Source organism: Spermophilus citellus (genome assembly GCF_964194105.1).
Source record: "Spermophilus citellus genome assembly, chromosome: 6".
In the NCBI taxonomy this organism is placed as follows: Eukaryota; Metazoa; Chordata; class Mammalia; order Rodentia; family Sciuridae; genus Spermophilus; species Spermophilus citellus.
Window position 1 is genome coordinate 22,854,572 of NC_138187.1, and position 18,588 is coordinate 22,873,159.

At 48.0% G+C, this 18,588-nt stretch overlaps 1 protein-coding gene across 2 annotated transcripts in view; it reads left to right on the top strand.

The window, feature by feature from the left end:
- The window catches only part of NIPSNAP2 (nipsnap homolog 2), a 30,689-nt gene extending 16,657 nt beyond the window's left edge, over positions 1-14,032 (top strand). Inside the window, exons 4-10 of one of the 2 annotated variants that reach the window (XM_081297382.1) lie at positions 1,068-1,162; positions 1,474-1,544; positions 2,257-2,397; positions 3,669-3,700; positions 8,649-8,743; positions 11,449-11,532; positions 12,945-14,032. In XM_081297382.1, coding sequence (XP_081153508.1) covers positions 1,068-1,162; positions 1,474-1,544; positions 2,257-2,397; positions 3,669-3,700; positions 8,649-8,743; positions 11,449-11,532; positions 12,945-13,009 — 583 coding nt within the window. In that variant the 3' untranslated portion in view covers positions 13,010-14,032. The remainder of the gene's footprint in view (positions 1-1,067; positions 1,163-1,473; positions 1,545-2,256; positions 2,398-3,668; positions 3,701-8,648; positions 8,744-11,448; positions 11,533-12,944) is intronic. The other variant, XM_081297383.1, reaches the window with a different exon arrangement.
- Positions 14,033-18,588: the final 4,556 nt, after the last annotated feature.

The following is an 18,588-nucleotide window of genomic DNA, read 5'->3' on the forward strand; positions in this document are numbered from 1 at the left end:
AGTGGTAGAGTGCTTGTCCTGCATGCTTGTGGTGCTGGGGATTGAACCAGAAAAAAAGTAATAATAACAACACAAGGTGTGCTACTGTAAACGACCACAGCAACACAGCCATTCATCCATACGTGCCTTATCCTGGTGCCCAGGGTCTGCAGCTGGTCACTAGCTTCATGAGGTTAACAAAAGACATGAACAGGTTCCATTTCCCACTGGGACCGCCTTCTGCATCCATCATTTTCCACCATCATTTTCCTGTTCGCTTGTGCAGGTTTGAGCTCTCCCTTTCCTTTGGCTTCACCCTGTTCTAAACCCTGTGAGAAGCTCTCTGTGCGTAAGCCCTGGCCGCTGCGCAGGCTCTGCTGTGTCCTTGCCCCATCACGGCAGGAAACTGCTTGCTGTGCTCCCGCATGAGACATCAGGGCGCCTCTGGAGGCCCCGCAGCACCTCGGCCTACTCACATTATCTTTGATTTTGATTCCTCACGCTGGTGGTGCCTTTGGGACTGCGGGGTCTGGGCTGCTTCCAGGCCCTGGCCCTGCACTCCTGCGTCCTCTTCAGGGCCACTGTTCCCTGTGCTGCTATGGCTGCCTGCAGGCACTGCTTTTGTCATCTGCCTCCACCTCAAACATTACTAACTTCCCTTTCCTTTTGCTTCCTGGTTCCTTTCTGCTATTCCCATGTCTCTCCTCTCATTCTTCTTATCTTTGGAACAGAACTTATCTTTTGTAAACGTCACTTTCCTAAATAGTAAGTAGTTCTTCTCTTTTTCCCCCTCCTTCACCTAAATAGCTCCTGGAACCCTGGGACCTTGGCTCTTCCCTACCACAGTGATCACTGCACTTGACTTGCTCACACCTCTAGATAGTTGGGGTGGAAACCTAACATCGAGGAATAGGGTGTCAGAGTAAGCAAAATTCAGCTGAGAGGTGGCTTCATGCATCCTCTCATCACAGCCTGTTCTGAGCTCTGTGGCCAGACATGGAGTAGGCGACCTTCTTTGTGTTACTTTGTGCGGCCCACTGGGATGTTCCACGGCTGTTGAATCACTGTTGCTGTTTCTTCTCTTTAAGCCAAGAGGTGTTACCAAAGATTCACGAAGATGCACACTACCCCTGCACGCTGGTGGGCACCTGGAACACGTGGTACGGGGAGCAGGATCAAGCTGGTATGAAGCCAGAGACTGGCTCACTCTCCACCCTTAGCTTTTCTGGGTCTCTTAGGCAATTTTCTGATTTAATGCTTGTTTTATATATACCCAAAACTTTCTAAGACTTAGTCTGGTTCCACTGTTAAAGTAGTTTCTTCTGTAATTCACTGTAAAAACTAATTATCATGTTGTTTTTAATGTTTGGATACCGGGAAGCTTTGTCATGTCACTGAGGCCAGTGGCACCTAGAGTCGCGATGGCTGACGCTGCTCTCTAGGTGTGTTCAGGTGCCTGCTCTCAGTGTGTGCTCTCTTTTCCATGCGTTTCAGTCCATCTCTGGAGGTACGAAGGCGGCTACCCAGCCCTCACAGAGGTCATGAACAAACTCAGAGAAAATCAGGTAACTGCCTAGAAATGGGTTCTTACTCAGCCTAGTGATCCAGTAGATGTCAGTACAGAACCAAATGGTTCTTCTGTCATCAGTCTCTGTTAGTAAACTGCTCAGCTTTTTAGTAGAAATTTTGTCCTTTGGACTCTTGAGTTGTATTTAGACACAGTGATCATGTAGTGCTGTTGACACACAGTTCAGTTGTAAAAATCAGCATGGCGGGCACAGTCAACCTTGCCACCTCTAGTGTCCGCTCCAGTGCTGCGACCACATGTGTCTTCCCCTGCTGCCCTGCTGCCCTGCCTGACCTTCACTAGCAGGTGCGTGTCGGCAGAGGTTGACAGCCACACATCATAGGTCCCCAGACAATTGTAAATGCCTCTGAGCCATCTGCTGTTTGTAGTCACCATGTTGTCCCCATCATAGACCATCACACACTGCTTAGGAAGTCTACAGACATAGAAAGCGAAACTTGTCTCCTTGATGGCCTAAGTAATCAGAGAGCCAGCATAGCTCCTCATCCACCCTGGAGCTGTAGGGAAGGGAGCCAGCAGCCATTCCCTAACCACGCAGTAGATGATGGAGTTGTCTCTGGCCAACTGCAATCTGCCCATCACCCCACCTGCACCCGCGTTCTATGGGAGTGAATGGTTACCAGAGTAGGTCCTAGAGAGTGTCTATACATGAAGCTGCAATACTTCATGAGCACGTTTCCTCCCCAAAGGAATTCGTGAGCTTCCGGAAGGCGAGGAGTAACATGCTGCTCTCCAGAAAGAACCAGCTGCTGCTGGAGTTCAGCTTCTGGAACGAGCCCATCCCGAGGCCGGGGCCTAACATCTATGAGCTCAGGTCCTACCAGCTCCGGGTGAGTCCCATGGTCCGGTCCGGACCTGACATCCATGAGCTCAGGCCCTACCATCTCTGGGTGAGTCCCACGGCCTGGACCCAACATCCATGAGCTTGGGTCCTACCAGCTCCAGATGAGTCCCGCGGTCAGGACCTGACATCCATGAGCTTGTGTCCTTCCAGCGCTGGGTGAGTCCCAAGGTCCAGACCCATGAGCTCAGGCCCTACCAGCTCAGGGTGAGTCCACATGCGGTTAGACCTTGTTCAGTGAAGGAAGAGCGAGCTTAGGGGCAGGTTCTGCCAGACGTGCTGGTTCTCCTGTCAGTCCTTCTCCACTTCCTCTCCCTCACGCCTCGCTAAGCTCTTTTCTCTGTGATCTTCTACACATTTATTATTTGATTTTTTTTTCTAAATTGACACTTTTATCTTTTGAGTAGAAAGATCTCAAGTTCCGAACTAGGTATAATATATGGCATCTACTATAGTTGATTTAGAGCAACTAATGAACATTAATTAGCCAGGCACAGTGGCACATGCCTGTAATCCCAGTGACTAGGGAGACTGAGGCAGGAGGATGGTGAGTTCAAAGCCAACCTCAGCATAAGCAAGGCACTAAGCAACTCAGTAAGACCCTGTCTCTAAATAAAACACAAAATAGGGCTGGGGGTGTTGGTGTGGCTTAGTGGGTAAGTGCCCCTGAGTTCAATCCCCAGTACTCCCTGCCAAAAAAAAAAAATTAACCATTGTGGCTATTGAGCAAATTATTCAGCATGTAAAAGTAAAAGGAATTGTGTATGTGGAGGGTAGTGGTGCTGGGGACTCACCAGGGCCTCACGATGCTGGTAGGTGTTCACCCCTGAGCCACACCCCACCTGGGAATCACCTTTTGTGGTACTTTGTAGTTGTTCCCCAACCACTTGAACATGAGCCTCAGACAGCAGAATTGACTTTCTGTTGACAAATAATGATTGTGTGTTCCGTGGAGAAGATGGTTGGTTGTGCCTGTGATAAAACAGAACATCTCAGCAGCCCTCAGCGTCTAATGATCACCTCTGAATTAGAGGAGGTGATTGGTAACCTTCGGTGCATCTGCAGAATAGGCTCACTGTGTCCCTGATGATGGACATGGATGCCTTGCTCTGATGTGTATGTGATGTCTGCCTGCATGAAGCTATTGAGTGCTGCTCTTGCTGTGGGGCAGGCACATGGTGAACAAGCATGTTTGCACTCCTATTTCTATTTTTTTTTTCACAGAAAAACTAACAAACCAAAATCTAAATCTCTTTTCAGCCAGGAACCATGATCGAATGGGGCAATTACTGGTGAGTATATTATCAATATTGAGTTTGTAAGTCATATTAGTCTTATTAATAGGTTTTTTTAACCCATAGTGTTAATACTAAGAAATACATCTGAGACTAATTCCATAACTTGACTCTAGACTTTTAAAAATGGCGGGGGGAAGGGGAGGGAAGCACAGGATCTTGCTGTGTTGCGAGGCTGCTCTCAAACTTTGACCCAAGCAGTGCTCCTACCTCTGCCACCCAGGCAGTAGGGATCACAGGCATGTAACTTGCACCCAGCTTAGACTCTTGTTTTGTTTTATGTTTTTATTACGAAATTTTCAAAACATATACAAAACTAGAGAGAATAATACCATGGATCCCCCTTTCCACACCTATACTAAGCCTCAAAAATCATCTACCTATGGCCAATCTTGTTTAGACCTGACTCCTCCAGTCCAGACTATTTGAAATTACCCACATGGCCTCAAACTTGTGATCCTCCTGTCTCAGCTTCCCAAGTCTCTGGAATTACAGGCATGAGCCACCATGCCCAGCAAGATTCTTAATTTTTAAAAAAATATTTTTTAGTTGTTGATGAACCTTTATTTTATTTATTTGTATGTGGTGCTGAGAATTGAACCCCGTGCCTCACGCATGCTATGCAAGCGCTCTACCACAGAGCTACAACCCCATCCCCAAGATTCTTAATTTTTAAAATAAAAATATTGGTGAGGTTATTCCATGTACAAAAAGTTCAGTCAGGGTTGGTAGCCACGCTTGTAATCTTAGTGACTTGGGAGACTGAGGCAGGAGGATCAAAAGTTAGAGGCCAGTCTCAGAATTTAGCAAGACCATGTCTCAAAATAAAAAGTAAAAAGGGCTAAGGATGTGGCTCAATGGCAGATGACCTCTGGGTTTAATCGCCAATACAAAAAAAAAAAAAAAGAATACAGATAACCCAATTAAAAATTGAGTAAGGGGCTTGAGCAGGTGATTCTCCAAGAAAGATACAGAGATTTGGCTTGGTTTGGTTTCTTATTAGAGCTGGAGATTGAAACCATGGTCTTGTACCTACCAGGCACAAAAAGATATAGAAATGACTAATAGCATATAAAAAGATGCTCAACATCAGTAACACAAGAAAAATACAAACCAAAACTAGAAGGGGTATCACACAACACCCATTAGGATGGTCACTGTCAATAGAGCAGAAAGTAGCACGTGTGGGCAGGATGCAGAGAGATGGTATCCATGAGAGTGTGAAGTCTCGCAGCTTCTGTGGGAAGCAACATGGAGGTTCCCCAATTTAAAAATGGACACATAGTAGCATCTAGGAGTTCCACTTTTGGGTAAACATCCAAGAAGATCCAAGCAGGATCCCACAGAGGTGTTCACAGGCCTGCATCCATTGCAGCCCCATCCACAGCAGCCAAGAGGTAGAGGCAGCTCAGTGTCTAAGAGGAGATGCATCCTGAGGGGCACAGAGTAGAATAGCATGCAGCCTTGAGAAAGGGGGGGTCATTGCTGCTGTGACGTGGAAAGGCCAGTCACAGCGGGACAGATAGGCAGATCCACCCACAGGACCCGTATCCAATGCAGACAGGTCACAGGCCAGATGGAAAGGATCTCACAGGGGTTGGCAGGAGTTTCGGTGTGGTTCTGCCAGGTGGTAAGGCCTAGATACCTCGTGTACAGCAGTGCAGACATGCATGGCACACTGAACTATGCACTTCCAAATGGTTAGGTGGTAAAAATATATAACAAATAAAAAATGAAAAGGTTAGTGGTCAGTTTTCTTTTTCTTTCCTTTTTTTTTTTTTTTTTTGGTACTGGGGATGGAACCCATGGGCACTTATCCACTGAGCCATATCCCCAGCCTTTTTAACTTTTTTGTTTTATCTTGAGGCAGGGACTTGCTAATTTGCTGAGGCTGGCCTGCGATCTGCCTCAGCCTCCAAGTACCTGGATTCCAGGCATGCACCACCTTGCCTACTGTACCGCTCCATTCATGAAGTTTCCAAAGAGCCAGCTCTGTGCAAACATAGGGTGGACTAATGGGTCCTGGCTACATGGGAGTGGACATGAGTGCAAATGGGCATGAGGGGGCTTCGGCACAGCTGGACTATGATCACAGCACCAGCCTGTGGATCTACTGAGAACCACAGAATTGTACACCAGTGAATTTCTTGACATGTAAAATATAATCCAACACACCTCGTTTAGTGTAATTTAGCCTCAGATCCAAGGATGATTCTGAATCAAGAAAGTGAGGCATATACAACCAAGACTGGAGTAGGTATCCCTACACACGCTCCTGGAGGTGCCCCACACAGCTGCTGTGCCATGTCTCTGCCAGGGGCCATTTGCAACTCTCTTCCACGCTTGGCATGTCTTCGGTGGTCAGTGAATATTGAGTGGGTGAACATGTGGGCAGCAGAAGCTGTGGTTACACAAGAAATAGATCCACGGTACTTGCCCAAGTTGTGAACCACCTGGAAGCCGTGGAGAGAGAGACCACAGTGTAGTCACACGTGGAACTTTTACAAAGTGGTTTAAATAAGCCAGATCTGCACTGATAGCACAAGAGAATCTTGAGAACGCCACGCTGAGGATGGAAAACTAAAAAGAGTACCTGAGGCTGATGGCTCTGTCTGCCTGCACCAGCCACCTTATAGCCGCCATGGCATTATCTTCTCACAGAAGAGGCCGAGCAGTGCTTGGGAGAATCCCAGGGTAGAAGCAAGTTGGTGGTGCTGGTCCTCATGGGTGCTCTTTAAGCCTGAATCTGTGGCTATTACTTACTTTCAATTTGTATTGAAGCATTCCTGTTTCAATCATGAAGTTTCTCACTTTGTGTTACATCGGTACAGATCTCTTTGGCCCTGGCACATGGTCCTGAGATTTCTATTTCTAACAGCTCTTTCCTTGGATGTCAAGCTCAGTAACACCAGCCACAAGATCTTTAGTCTGAGGCCAAGACATCCTCTTGATGGTGCGCTGCTATGCACACTAGTCCATTGGGGGATTCTCCTTTGTTCTGTGCTTCTTGGTTTTGGCCTGTAACTGTAATAACTTAGATGTTCGATTTAATTTGTGCATATTACTAATTAAGATTTAGTAGGGAATCCACAAGGATGTAATGAGGTTATTCAGTTCCTTATAAAAATTTTCATGTCCCAGTTCAACCCTGAATTTGTATTCTGGCACATAGGTGACTATTGAGACGGTGGTTTCCTCTCAGTGCATGCTCTGGTCATTAGCAGGCTGAGGCAGGTATGTTTCCTTTGCCTTCCATGAATGAACTAGAAGAATCCAGAATGAAAAGAATAATCCGGAACACTTTATCACTCAATAAAATAGATTTTTCCTTCTGAGCAGACTTAGAATGCACATTAAATTAATTTGCTTAATTTCAATAATTTACCAATCTGATGTGTAATTTTCATGAAGTTATTGATCACTTACTTACAAATGTAAAAGTAAAAGAATCTAATACTGTCATGGCCAACTTGTGGGAGCTCTACCACAGGAAGCCGAGAACTTGGGCCTGGCCAGGTGCTGGTGTCCCCAAGTGGAGGAAGAGAACATGTGTGCAGAGTGGTCCCAGGCAGACTGGTATCCTCACTCCCAGGTTGTTCCTGTGCAGACTTCACACCCTGTGAGATGGCATGATTCAGCTCCTGTAGGAGGATGAGCTGGCCAGCCAGCCTCGGAGTCTCAGTATCCCCCGGGGTCACGCCTGCCCCACAGGTGTTGGTAGGTGGTGTCCTTGGCCATGTGCCTCCAGCCCGTTGAAGACAAGTTATGCTGAGTGCCTTCCCTAGTCCTGTTGACTCAGGGTGTGCTGGCTGCAGGCCTGAGCCTGGGCAGCACTGGCACCAGTGTCCTGGGTGATACCTGGAGGGAGGGCTCTGACAGCTCTGGCTTTACTTCTGGTGGCATCCCTACATCTGCAGCCCCTGACTTCATTTTCACTTTCAATTCTAAAAAAAGGTACCCAATACAAGTATGAAAGAAGGTGTTCAAATTGGAGAACTGATGGCCTTTGGCAGCAAAATTTTAAACAATTTTTTTTTTTTTTTTACTAAGGATTGAACCCAGGGGCGCTTAGCCACTGAGCCACATCCCCAGCCCCTTTTAAAATATTTTATTTAGAGACAGGGTCACATTTAGTTCCTTATAGCCTCACTAAGTTGCTGAGGCTGGCTTTGAACTCATGATCTTCCTGCCTCAGCCTCCCAAGCTACTGGGATTTCAGTGTGTGCCACCATGCCCAGTGATTTTAAACAATCTTTAGCCACTTCAATCACACTTTGGTGTTGTGTACAGATGAACTTTCTTGCATATACAGTACATGTTGAGTGCCTGTTAGTATCCATTTTCCGATGGATTGCTCTGATTAGAAAGGGAACCATCGGTAACTTTGCTGGTGACAGTGATGGTCTGTTGGCGCCTGCCCAGAAGCTGCTATCTGTTCTCCCACTGCTTTACAGGAAGCTGCAGACCCTCTCAGTGCCATGCTTCTCAGGAGCTGCCCTCTGGCTGCTGTGAAAGTGTGATGCTCTCTTGTGTGCTTGGCCCCATCCTCCAGGGTGGGCTTTGTCTCCTATGGGGGAAATTCCCTCTGGAGTCCTGGTGTTTAGTGCACTCCTAAAGAGTGTCCTTGGAGAAGCAATTATTTCTAAGTTGCCAGGTTATCTCTGCCAGTTTTCTTATATCAGGAATTCTGGCAGCCACATATGTACCTGATGTCACTGTTCATGTGAATAGTCATGAAATCCTTTTCACTTCTCTCAAAAATGATGCAGCTACAGAGAGGTGTATTTGTCTTTCACGTGCACTAAAGTGACTTCTGATTGTGTTTAATAGTCTGGTAGCAATTTGATGACTTTAAGAGCAGCTGTCTTTTTTCTAAACAACTGGCCTGCATGTGGGAGGGGTAGCCTACTGACTCCCTCTAACCCTGCCTACTTTTCTCTTCTAGGGCTCGGGCCATCCGTTTTAGACAGGATAGTAACGAGGCAGTGGGCGGGTTCTTCTCGCAGATTGGAGAGCTGTACATGGTGCACCACCTTTGGGGTAGGTACACCCCCTCTGCTCTGAGGGGCTGGAACTTAGGCGCCCATTCCTAATCAGGTCGTGCTGGGTGATGGCGCAGATCAGTAGTCATGAGCACCATGGCACATCCCCAACCTCAGACCTCAGACTGCCAAGCGCAGGACTGTCCCAACACACAGAGGCAAAGGCCAATTGTCTATTGGAAACCAGGGGGCCCAGCGAAGGAACAGAGGGGTGGTGAGGAGTGGCTCACAAGCCCTGGGGCTGCACCCTCTTCACCTTCTGCACCCTCCTCACCCCAGCCCAGAGCCTCCCCACACTCTCTCCCACTTCCTGTGTTGAGGGAGTGCCCTGTCCCAGTACCTTCCTCCCTCTCCCTCTCTGCCCTACCCACCAACTTCTGTTTGGCACCTCCTTTGGTGTCCTCAAGGCCCGATTCAGATGTTACTCACCCCTGGGAATGAGTGTCACTGCCCCCCACACCACAGGAGTGAGTGTCACCATCCCCCTGGGCCCCCAAGCCCCGTGTGATGCTGGCTGATGCTCTGGTGGCTTTGCGCTTCCCTCCCAGTTAGAGTAGGATCCAGGGCTCAGCATGAGGCTGGACATCCTCTGGACATGGTCAAGAGGCCCCCAAGGAAAAGGATCACTCATGGTCAGGCTGGGTTAGTCAACAGAGAGGGGCTGGGTAGTTTGCCTGATTGGGTTCCACAGGTCTCAGGAGCCTGTCTGCCTGCTGTGTCAGTGTTCAGGGTTTAGAGACTCGGCCAGCAGGTCTCTGAGGCATAAAACACCAGTGCCGTGACCTGGGGTGTGCATGGTCCACTTCCTGGGGAGGTGATCAGGATGCTCTAGAGGCCTAAAGAGGACTTAAAGTGAGAGGTATTTGGGGAAATCCTAAGAGACAAGAGGTGAGCAGGACCTCAGGATCCAGGTGAAATTGACAAGCAAAGGTGGGAAGAGGGGCTGAATGGGGAGGAAATAGAGTCCTCAGAGAGCCACACAGTGCATACCGACTGCCTGGCAGCCAGCTGCTGGGAAGCCAGGTCTGAGAGGGTCAGTTGTGCCGCTGGTGCCTGCCCCCACAGATGCCCTGCAGTCTGAGGGAGCTCTCCCACCTCACCCCCAGACACCCTGCGCAGCCCAGATGCCACTCACCTCAGCCTATGCACGGGATGTCCCTGTAGCGAAGGGGGCTGAAATCCTACACCAAGTGACAGGTGCCATGTGTCCTTCAGCTGTGTGGAGCATGGAGGGCAGCACAGCTGCCCAGAGCTCAGTTCTCTCCAGCCCAGTTTCCACCCCAGGAGTGTCAGTTTTCCAATGCAGTAGGTTAAAAACATCTTTTCACTGCGTTCTGCCTTTGGCCTTCTGAGTTTAAAGTACACATAATTTAACCTTTAGGGCCTAATTTGAAGTGAGTGTGGAGTCATTTTTATTATTTCAAAGCTGGCATCTGTCCAGTGGATACAAACTGAAAAGTCAGGCCTGCCCCACACCTCTCTGTTGTCTCTGCCTAAAGAGGCATCCAGGTGGGCCAGGGACACACTGAGGAGGACCTCTGTCACTCCATGATTCACCTGTCGAGTGGGGTCAAGCCAGGAGCACATCCCTTCTCAGCACATGTCACCCGCCACCCACCTGGTCTGGATGGGACTCCCTGGTGAAGAGCTGGGGCTGCGACAGGCAGGTGCAGCGGAGCCTGGCAGGCCCTCACTGCCTCCAGGCCCCTGGAGCAGCAGGTGCTCCCTGTGCAGAGGCCCAGGCCCCTTCTTTGCCTTCCTCCCATGCCAAAATATCCACCTTTGCCCCAGTCTGCATCCCCCATACCACTGCCCAGTCCCCTATGAGAGGGGACCTGGGGTGTGCAGATGTGCTCTCTCCATGGCCTGCCCCACAGTGCCATGTTTCTGGAGCAAGACAGCCCGCATTCATCAGGCCTCCCCAACCTGCAGGCCACTCTGCTATTTGACACATCATCCCTTTTTTCCTAACCCTGTGGCTCAAAGCTGGCAAACAGGTGCTCAGACCACACAGTTGAGTGGCCCAGCCAGGCTTCGGCTCAGCACTCCTGGCTGTCAGAGTCTCTCCTTCTCTTACCCCTGTAGGACTATCCCTCTCCCCCCTCTTCAGTCTCCTCCAACCACCACCCCACCATGCCCCCCTTCCAGTGTGGTGTTGTGCTCAAGGCCATCTTTGAAAGTCATTCCACAGCTGGGTGCGACGGCCACACCTGTAATCCCAGCAGCTCAGGAGGCTGAAGCAAGAGGATTGCAAGTTCAAAGCCAGCCTCAGAAACTTAGTGAGACCCTCAACAACTTAGTGAGACTCTGTGTCAGAATAAAATATATAAAAAGGACTGGGGAGGGCTGGGGTTGTGGCCTAGTGGTAGAACACTTGCCTTGCATGTGTGAGGCACTAGGTTTGATTCTCAGCACCACATATAAATAAATGAATAAAGGTCCATCAACTATATATATATGGAAAGAGAGAGAATTGCTAAAAAAAAAAAAAAAAAGGTTAGGGATATGGCTCAGTGGTTGAACAATTCTGGGTTTGAGCCCTGGGACACAGGCCCAGACTGTGTTTTCTCAGGTGAACATGCAGTTTTCCCAGCTGGGTACTAAGTGCCCATGGAAAAAAAACCTGTGACCTGTCAAATAGTGACTGCTGCAATACAGGGCATGATGTCGAAGTCTTGCTTTTTCTGTGTGATTATTTTCAAGCTTACAAGGATCTTCAGACCAGGGAAGATATACGGAACGCGGCCTGGCACAAACACGGCTGGGAAGAGCTGGTGTACTACACAGGTAACACTTGGAGGCACACGAAGCAGACCCTGCATGAATGTGCGTGTCTGGTTGTCACAGTGCTGGGGATTGGACCCGGGCCTCCTTGGTGCTTGGCAAGCACTCTCTTGCTGAGCTGCGTCCCAGCCCCACCCAGGTAGTATTCTAACAGTCCTCAAGGATTTGATTCTTTGTATCTTGCGGCTCCAGCTATGTTCTTTCACCCTGAAGCTAATGTGTATTCTGTAAAAACAGGGTGGAAAGAGTGGAGGTGTAGATATTTTCTGTAACACTTACTTGACTTTGTTTTTGTAAAGAAGAACATTGATTCTTTCACATATGTATACTGCCTGGGACAGTTTTCAGACCCTTGGATGTTGTGAATTTTATAATATTACTTCTTTTGGGGGTTTTGTTTGTTTTGTAGATTTCTAGATTCTTTGAAAATTTATTACACAAATTTTTTAAACTTTCTCTTTCTCATCAAGATTGTCAGTTCCAAAAAATATAACCATAGTAGGTCAATTGAGAAGAGTAATTTTGCCAGGCAAACCGTGGCTCAAGTCTATAATTCCAGCCACTTGAGAGGCTAAGACAGGAGGATCCCAAGTTTAAGGCCAGCCTCAGCAACTTAGCAAGGCCCTAAGCAACTTAGTGAGATTCTGTGTCAGAATAAAAAAATAAAAAGGACTGAGGATGTGGCTCATTGGTTAAGCACCCCTGGGTTCAATCCTTGTACCAAAAAAAAAAAAAAAAAAGAAAAGAAATTAACTTTGGTAAATCAGTTTGGTAAAACACATATGCATGCACACGTATACATACATGTATACATACACATATACACACATAAATCATGAGTACACCCCAGTGATGCCAACAGACCCCCTGAATACCAACCATGTTGTATGTCAGGTATTTTTAAGCCCATATATTACCAAGAAAATGCAAGAGTAATTTATTCAGGGAAGTAAGTATCACCTTGTCTTTTAGTTTAAAGATCATGTGATTCTGGCTACTCTTACCCCCTCCATCAGCTCCCAAAGCTGTGTTTGCCTTGCAGGGCAGTTTTACAAGTACGATATCTCTCTCTCTCTCTCTCTCTCTCTCTCTCTCTCTCTCTCTCTCTTTGTACAGAATATATGCAAATATAGTATTGTTTGATTTTATATAATTTTATTTTAATTAAAAGAACCTTTTGAGAAATCACCTTTTTTTTTTTTTTTGTCACAATATGGACTTTCCTACTTTCCCACACATGAAACACATTTCCAGGTAGGATCTTGTCCAGTTTTAATAACATCCTATAGGAGGCTAGCCAACCTGCCCTGAACTCAGTTCTGCCTCCGGGCTCGTCTTCTTAGCAGCCTGCTTGTTGGTGTGTGTCGTGCAGTGCAGTGGAGAAACCAGCACACTGACCTTGCTTCTGTGTTCAGTCCCACTCATTCAGGAAATGGAATCCAGAATCATGATCCCACTGAAGACCTCACCCCTACAGTAGAGCAGAGAATCCGTGTGCCTGCACGAGTCTGGGGACAGGCATGTCATAGATGAATTGTGCATCGACGAGAGAGAAACACGGACGTGTAAGCTGCTGTACATAGCTTCTGAGAGACCTGCTCCTTACAACCCACATCATCTGTGAACGAGACACTGCCTCGGACTGGCTAGCAGGGCCAACCTCCCATGTCTGTTAAACCACCTGGCAGTACTAGCCACCTGCCCCTCTCTCCAGCAGCCCAGTCCAGATTAAAATTTGAATCATATCTGAATAAGACTCCACCCATGAAAAACATCAAGGCTTTGCTTTCTAAATAGCAGATCTGTTTTATAATTACAGATTTTGACAAATTTCTTGTATCAGGAAGAAATACAAATTTTGTCACGTTCCTGGAGCATTTTTTTCTGAGTCTCAAACTAGGAACAAATTATGAGTATCCTAAACACCTGAAGCTATTAGCTTACCTGCATTTTTAATCAGCAGAGTCAGCAGTGTAAGCACCAGGCTGTGGAAGCTGGGGTGCTTCAGTCAGTGGCTCAGGCTCCCATAGGGTGCAGTGATGTCTGCGGAGCGTGGCTTGACCTGTGTTGTGTGAACTTAAAATGAACGCCTGGAATAGCACTAATTTTTATTTGTAATATTTTTCTATAAAACAAGCAGCACTTGGAATAGAGGTTTTATTTTGTGAACAATCACTTATGACCTGAGGCGCTGGGTTGGTATTTTAGTAAGCTCACAGAAGGCGCTCCCGAGGCCTTGCAGGAGGCCTGTTAGGTCTGAGTCAGCGTCCAGCTCACCCTTTGTCCTGCCTGTTGGGTTCAGTTGTTAAAGTAGTGTGCCAATTTTGTGACTGTAATCATGTGAAAGACCTGTTGAACTGAAAAATCATGTCTTCCCCACAAATTGAGGAATTTATGTGTAAAATAAAGTGTGAATAAATCTCATCAAATGTCAAAAGTTTTACATGTGAATGGTTTTCTCCAAGAACATATAAAAGTCAATAAAATCCTCTTAGTTTTCTCATATTGTGTGTTTGTGATCTTATTTGTGTGGATTTGTGCAGAGAAAGACTTGTGCTGCTGTTAGGGGTTGTGCAGGAGGAGGAGCACAGAGCACCTCGGCTCCCACTGGACCCTTCTGCCTACCTGCACAGCTATTCACATCTGCTAGCTGGGGCCTGACCTGCAGATTGAGGAGAAAACACCTGCTCAGACCTGCTCATGGAGTGTTGGTGAAACGACAGTTCTTCCTTTCCCATCTAAGTCCTTGAAGACCTGGAGGGTCCTCCCACTATCCCTTCACCTGTGGAGTGCCTGGCCCAGGCCAGATGCTGAACTCACGTTGGCAGGATGTGTAGAGTAGAAGATGTGGAAAAGTGAGGTACTGCTAGTGCAGGTGATGTGGCTGCTTTGAGCTGGGAGGGGCTGCTGGAAACGGACAGTCACGTAGGAATTGCAAGGACTAACAGGTGCTGGGGTAGAAGGATTGTGAGCTTGAGGCCAACCTGAGCAACAGAGCAAGACCCCGTCTCAAAAATTAAAAATTAAGTTTAGAAAATTGTGAATTTGTAATGAAATGCTGTTTAGAAGCCATTCTCCCTGTGACCTCATCCGGTTCCCACCCACAGGCCACTGAGTTCCCGGAGAATACCCCTCTACAGGTACCAGAGGGAACATGCAAAAGCCACATGATCTCTTGCTTCTGTCTCTTGATCTTGCTTCTGTAAAGGATCTTTCTGTTCAGAAAAGCAGGAAACAGAGTGACCCTCCGAAACGGAATCCCCTCAGGATGCACCCTTTCCTGGGAACAGTCATCCTGCCCTAATCACAGGGCCTCACAGGGCAGCCTGAGACCTGGGTTTAGTCTTCATTCTGTTCAACAGATACTGAGCTTACCAGCAGGCGGGTTTGTTCACAAGGTGCTCAAGGCCCAGGTGCTTGGTGTTGAGCACCTCGTGAACCAATCCGCTTGCTGTTCTTGTGAAGGAGAGGAGACAGAGAAGGCTGGCAGTTAAGATTTAACAGCACTGTAAATAATTCACATGGTGGTAGAAGCTGATCAATAGTGTGCAGGAAGCACAGCGTGATGGAGGTGAAGTCTAAGGGTGGACTGGGATCAGGATGAGGTACCAAGAACACGGCCAAGGCACACTCACTAAAAGCTGAGACAAAGGATGGAAGACATGAAGATGCCAGCCGACATTGGGAAATGCCTCTGTGCCCAGAGTCACACCTAGTGTATGCTGAGCACAGTGGAGACCACTGCAGTGGAGCTGAGGAGAGGGAGTGCTGGGGGAGGTGACTCTGGTCAAGGGGTGGCCTCAGGAGGACCTTGACTTTTACCCTAAGCCAGAAGCTCCAAGCAGAGGTGGGGCATAACCAGACTTACATTTTAAATGGGGGCTTGGATGAGCAGTAGAAGTAGGGAGGAAATTCAGATTCTAAATGCCCTTTGATGGCAGAGCCACATGAGTTCCAGAAGAATCAACTGTGGAGTGCAAATGAAAGAGAAATCCAAAGTGCCCTAAGGGGCTGGGGATGTGGCTCAAGCGGTAGCGCGCTCGCCTGGCATGCGTGCGGCCTGGGTTCGATCCTCAGCACCACATACCAACAAAGATGTTGTGTCCGCCGAGAACTAAAAAAAAATGAATAAATATAAAAAAAAAAAAAAAAACAAAGTGCCCTAAGGTTCTGGCCTGAGGACCTAGAAAGATGGGGTAGGCTGCAGATGGAACAGATTAGGAAGCAAAAAGCAGGAATTCTGTCTAAATCACATTGAATTTAAGATCCCAGGCCTGTGCCCAGGTGGAGATGTCAGGAGGGATGTTGGTTCTGAATCTGGAATTCAGAAGTGTGGTCTGGCCTGAAGGCCACTCTTCCCATTGTCCGAACACAGAACTTCGGGTGAGACAGGGTAAGCTTACAAGGGAGTGATACAGATGGAGAGCCTGTTGGGTGTGTGGGAGACCCCCCTTCTCGGAGAACATCATGGAATCCCTTACCCCTCCTCCTCCTCTCCAAAGGGCGCCAAGCCAAGAGCACCAAATTCAAAGGTTTCCCCCACCAATCCCCACAGGACATAGTGTCTGCTCGCTGTTCCTGAGTCACCCTGCCAATCAGCACCCATCACATCCCCTATGCAACCCTTCTGAAGCCGAAGTTTCTAAGCACACGCTCTCTTCTCTCTCTCCTTCTTCCCTCTCTCTGCCCTCTTCCTCTCTGCCCTCCTCCTCTTCTCTCTCTCTTTCTGCCTTCCTCCTCTTCTCTCTCTGCTCTATGCCTCTCCTTCAGGCAGCCCCCCAATAGAATCTCTTGGTTGAATCTCTGTCTCTCCTGAGTCACTCACCTTTCAGAGCCCATGTGGGAAACCAGCAGGGAAGGCCAAGAAAGCACCAGGGAGAGGAGAACACTGAGAGGGCTACCTGAAGACAACTCCCCAGGTATAGGAGACAGCCCACCGGAAGCCACAGGCTGGGTCAGATGGGTCTGAAAACTCACCACTGACTTAGCAACATGGTGGTCACTGGTAACCCTCCACTCAAATGTTGTTATTAAACTGATTTATGAAACTGTATCATAGCAATTCCCATCCAGATTGTCAAATAGTTTATTAAACCTATTCCTACTGCTATCCAAACTCATCTTCTGATCACTGGGTGTAAGTCTGGTGGTCATTGCATGAGCCAAGAAATTTCCAAGTACCATGCAGGAGGATGCTCTGGTCTGCTTCATAAAACAGGTGTCCCTTTCAGCTGGCATCACTGCCGCTGTGAAAAGCCCTGGTACTGCATTCTTCCTTCCTTTCCTCTTAGCTACCCCTTGATAGAACCTGCCCCCTTTTTTCTTTTCACAACTGCCAACAAAAGATCTTTTTTTAAATCATCTCCATATTATTATTTATTAAATGTATATTTTTGGTTTCTATCTAAAACATCAGAGATGTCCATTCAATAATATGTTAATGACTCAGTGGATGGGAGGGAAAGAGAAAGTATGGAGACTGGCAGTTCTTTGGGGTTTTTTTCCTTTGGTGCCTGTGATGAACCCAGACTTCATGCCTTGAGGTGAGTGCTCACCACTGACCCACACGCCTGACCACCATCAGTTCTACTTGAAAAAACACGCACTCAGAAGATGGGCAGTGTCTCTGTTCACACCACTTACAATCCAAGTTCTAAAGTGCTGATAAATTAGTGAGATGTCTAGGTAAACTAAAAAAAAAAAAAAAAAAAAAAAAAAAAAAAAATTCAAAAGAGGATTAATATATAGAAATATGTTCAAAGTTGGGAAATGTGATCAGCAAAGAACCAAACCGTCCTCCATTTCTTATACTTTGTCTTCAGAGTTTAGTGATCTTAAAAAAGAAAACCTGGGGCTGGGGTGTTGCTTAGGGGTAGAGCTCTCGCCTAGCATGTGCTGAGGCCAAAAGAAAAGGAAAGCCACTTGGCTCTTTGCTCCCCCTGCAGCCTGCAGAGGCCTGCTGGTGGGCTGCTGGCTTGGGACTTGGGGCAGACAGAGGCCAAACTGCGGCTATGAACAAGGGCTTTGGAAGGGAAGGGAGCCCAGGGCTCTTCTTGGGGTTGCAGGTATTTGCCACCAAGAGGAAACATGCCCACGTGAACACACAAGGAGAGCACGGTGATGCCCAGCAGCAACCTAAGCGCCACCAGAGCCACCTCAGAAAGTGACTGGCGCCCTGCAGACAGTGCAGGGACTGTGGCATCTTCCCGCTAAAGCCTGCATGGAGTCCCTGCGCTGCCTCACCCCGCCAGGCCCCAAGCTAATGAAAGGTAAAAATGGAAGTGAGTCTGTGCTTTGTATTTGTTGTAGAAAATGAAAAAAACACCCCACTTCTCAGCAGAACAGGCCTTCCACTGGGGAGTGAGGTTTCATTTGCTGTTTCAACTCGATGATGCTCTGGTCAGTTCACTTGGGCTGGAGATGGTAAATCTTTAACTCTCCAATAGGCTCAGGGTGAAGGCTGCAGTGACACCACTGGCCTGGGCCGGGCTTGGGATGCGACCTCAGAGCAGCATTTTACTTTGGTGAGCAGTTTCCCAACTGTCAGGGGACAGCAGGAGCCACTGCTGACCTCAGAGCTGTGAGGAAGCATGGGGGCACCTTGGGTGGGGCAGGACCTAAGGCTCACAGGTGCCCCACTCCCAGGTTTCTGATCGCAAAGATCCACCCACAAGTGCCCGGGCCTGGGAAGTGCAGCCACTGTGGGCCTCCCCACTGGCCTCCCAGACACTGACCTCCAGGCACAAGGCTGCCAGTTGGAGGCCAGTCTCAGCAACAAAATAAAGGGCTGGGGAGTAGCTTAGCTCCCGGGGTTCAATTCCCAGTATCAAAACCAAACAAAACCTACAGCCTCCACCCAATAGGAGACAGAGACTGTCAAAGCCTTGACCTGGGGAGAGCGGGCTGGGGAAGGGTGAAGGCACCCGGGCCTGCCTACAGTTTAGAACCAGGACCGATACCGATGACATAACATCTTCGGTTTCAAAAACAGTTCTCATAGAGTGAATAAACGGTGTCATGAGAACAGGATACCACAGGACACTGCCGCCATCCTGTGCA